A 2,500-nucleotide genomic window follows, 5' to 3' on the forward strand; every position below is an offset into this window, starting at 1 on the left:
CCCACTTCCTAAGAACCCAAACCTCGAAGAAAATCTCCCGAAAGCCCCTCAAGCAACACTCACGAAGCCGTGTCCGTCGCAGTTCGAGAGCGCCGCCGTCGTCTGAGGGTTCCCCTTGGCCTCCCCCACGTAAATGCACGAGGGAAGGGTGACTCCCCTGTCCTCCGTCACCCCCTCGTCATCCCGGACCACGAGGGTGAAGTGAGGCGACACCAGGAGGCTGTTGGGGTGGAGTTCGAACTCGATCTGGTCCTCCTCATCTTCAAGGACGACGTCGAGAAGACCCGGACTATCGGTCAGAGTGGAGGAGGAGCGTTTTTCTCGAGGGCGAGTGCGGATGTTGATGATGGAGTGAGGTGGGGCTGTTCGAGAGGGGCGTGAGCGTGAGTGGGCGGTATTTAGTCAAGGGTTTTGCGAGGGTGAGAGGTGCTATTGATCTCTCAGGCTATGGAATATTAATTTTCCTGTTTATGACTTTTGATATATATATAGATAGATAGATATATAGATAGATAGATATTCATATATATATGCAAATGTATATATATACATATATATTTACTCAAATTACATAATGCTGAAGTATTTTGCTGAATAATGGTGATCTTTTTTCCTTTCATATTTTCAAAAACTATCTTTTATAGTACATGTAAGAACAGGTGTGCATACTACAAACATATTTTCAGAGACTATTTAAAAATGTATGTATTGATTTCTAGCGCGTGACGTGGATAATAAACGAGACAGAAAGAGGGTGAGAGAGAGAAGGGAGACTGAGCGAGTGGGTGTATGAAAGAAAAGGGGAGGAGGGAGGGAAGGAAGGATATATAAAGGGAGGAAGGGAGGGAGATAGGAGGGAGGGAGTGAGAGAGAGAGGGGGGGGGAGAGAGAAAAAGAAGGAAGAGGGAGAGAGAAGAATTACTTGCAGATCCTCAACGTTCAATCCTCACCTTCTTTATTTCCAAACAGAAACTGCAGATCTTCCTTCGAAAGCTTCATAGTTTCGTCTGGAGTCTATAATGGAGAAAAAAAAAAGTAAACCAAAAACAATCCAGCACCTAAAATATAACTAAAGAAAATTACCTCACTACATTATTCAGCATTTTAAAAGCACACCTTGGCGTTCGTCTCAAAGGGAAGGTCACCTAAGAGACAGAACCACAGAGACGTCGATATTGACTTTCACTCAAGTATTAGAAAAAATACATGTATAAAAGAAGAGAGAAAAACAAAATTCTGAATATATCTCACCTTAAGAGCTAAGCCACTTTCGATACCCAGGGTCGCCATCAACAACACGCACATGACGCTCAGGGGAACACATCCTGCCGTTATGCACCTGCTGGAGAGCTTCATCCCGTCTTCTCTCTTTGATTGTAGTTCTTCTCTTCTCTTCTTCTACTTCTTCTCCTTCTTCTATTCCTTCTTCTTCTTCGCTCTCTCTCTCTCTCTCTCGTTCTTGCAGTCAGGTCTCGCCGCCGGGTTTTTACGAAGTTTGCAGGAGAGGTTGGTTAGGATTCCGCAGCCGGGGAAGAGATGGGGAGAGAGCTGGGAGGTGGATGGATGGCTTAGCTGATCCTACAGCCACGACGTCTTGACTGCCTGGTCCCGGCCATCCGCTCCTGCGATAAGGGACAGGGTTAAAGGTGGTGGGGAGTCAGTGAGTAAGAGAGAGAGTGAGAAGAGAAGAGAAGAGAAAAGAGAGAGAGGGAGGGAGGGAGGGAGGGAGGGAGAGAAAAAAGGAGGGAGGAAGAGAGGGAGAGGGTGAGGGAGGGAGAGGGAAAGGGGGGGGAGAGAGAGAGAGAGAAAGAGAGAGAGAGAGAGAGAGAGAGAGAGAGAGAGAGAGAGAGAGAGAGAGAGAGAGAGAGAGAGAGGGAGGGAGGGAGGAAGGGGGGGAAGGAGGGAGGGAGGGAGAGAGGGAGGGAGGGAGGAAGGGAGGGAGGGAGGGAGATAGAGAGTGAGAGAGAGAGAGAGAGAGAGAGAGAGAGAGAGAGAGAGAGAGAGAGGGGGGGGGGGGGGAGGGAGGGAGGGAGAGAGAAACGGAGACAGGGACAGACAGACAGATATACAGACAAATAAGAGAGAGGGTGGCAAAGAGAAAGAGAGAGGAGCAGTCAGACACAGAAAGAGCCAAAAGTAAAACAAAAATGTAGAACTAATCTTTTATAGTAAAAGTATAGTAAAACCCAACAATCTCCCCTTGTCATTGCTAACAAACACGTAATACAACCTTCCACCTTGATAGTATCGCTTCCTACCCCGTACACAGTAACTGCATGCTATAAACACCATGCGTGATTACGGAGAATCAACACGTGAGACATGCCTATGGATCCAAGCTCAGCCAAGCTAACGAGTCTGTGGCTTCCGTGTGTTATACTGTGTGCTAATACTGTTTTCTGTAATGCACTTTTCTTGTAATCTGTGGTTCTTTGTTTGTCTTTTTCGTCAATGGATTTTTCTTGTTACATGTGGGTACCTGTTTGTCTTTTTCTGTAAT

The 2,500-nt window shown here is 46.8% G+C and overlaps 1 protein-coding gene across 1 annotated transcript in view; it reads right to left on the minus strand.

The window, feature by feature from the left end:
- The window catches only part of LOC125025508, a 7,908-nt gene that overhangs the window by 4,882 nt on the left and 526 nt on the right, over positions 1 to 2,500 (minus strand). The window contains exons 2-4 of the mRNA XM_047613524.1: positions 1,252 to 1,622; positions 951 to 1,014; positions 64 to 362 (exon numbers count right to left, since the gene is read on the minus strand). Of these exons, the coding sequence (XP_047469480.1) occupies positions 64 to 362; positions 951 to 1,014; positions 1,252 to 1,356 (468 nt within the window). The 5' untranslated portion in view covers positions 1,357 to 1,622. The remainder of the gene's footprint in view (positions 1 to 63; positions 363 to 950; positions 1,015 to 1,251; positions 1,623 to 2,500) is intronic.

The sequence above is a fragment of the Penaeus chinensis genome, chromosome 5, assembly GCF_019202785.1.
Source record: "Penaeus chinensis breed Huanghai No. 1 chromosome 5, ASM1920278v2, whole genome shotgun sequence".
NCBI lineage: Eukaryota > Metazoa > Arthropoda > Malacostraca > Decapoda > Penaeidae > Penaeus > Penaeus chinensis.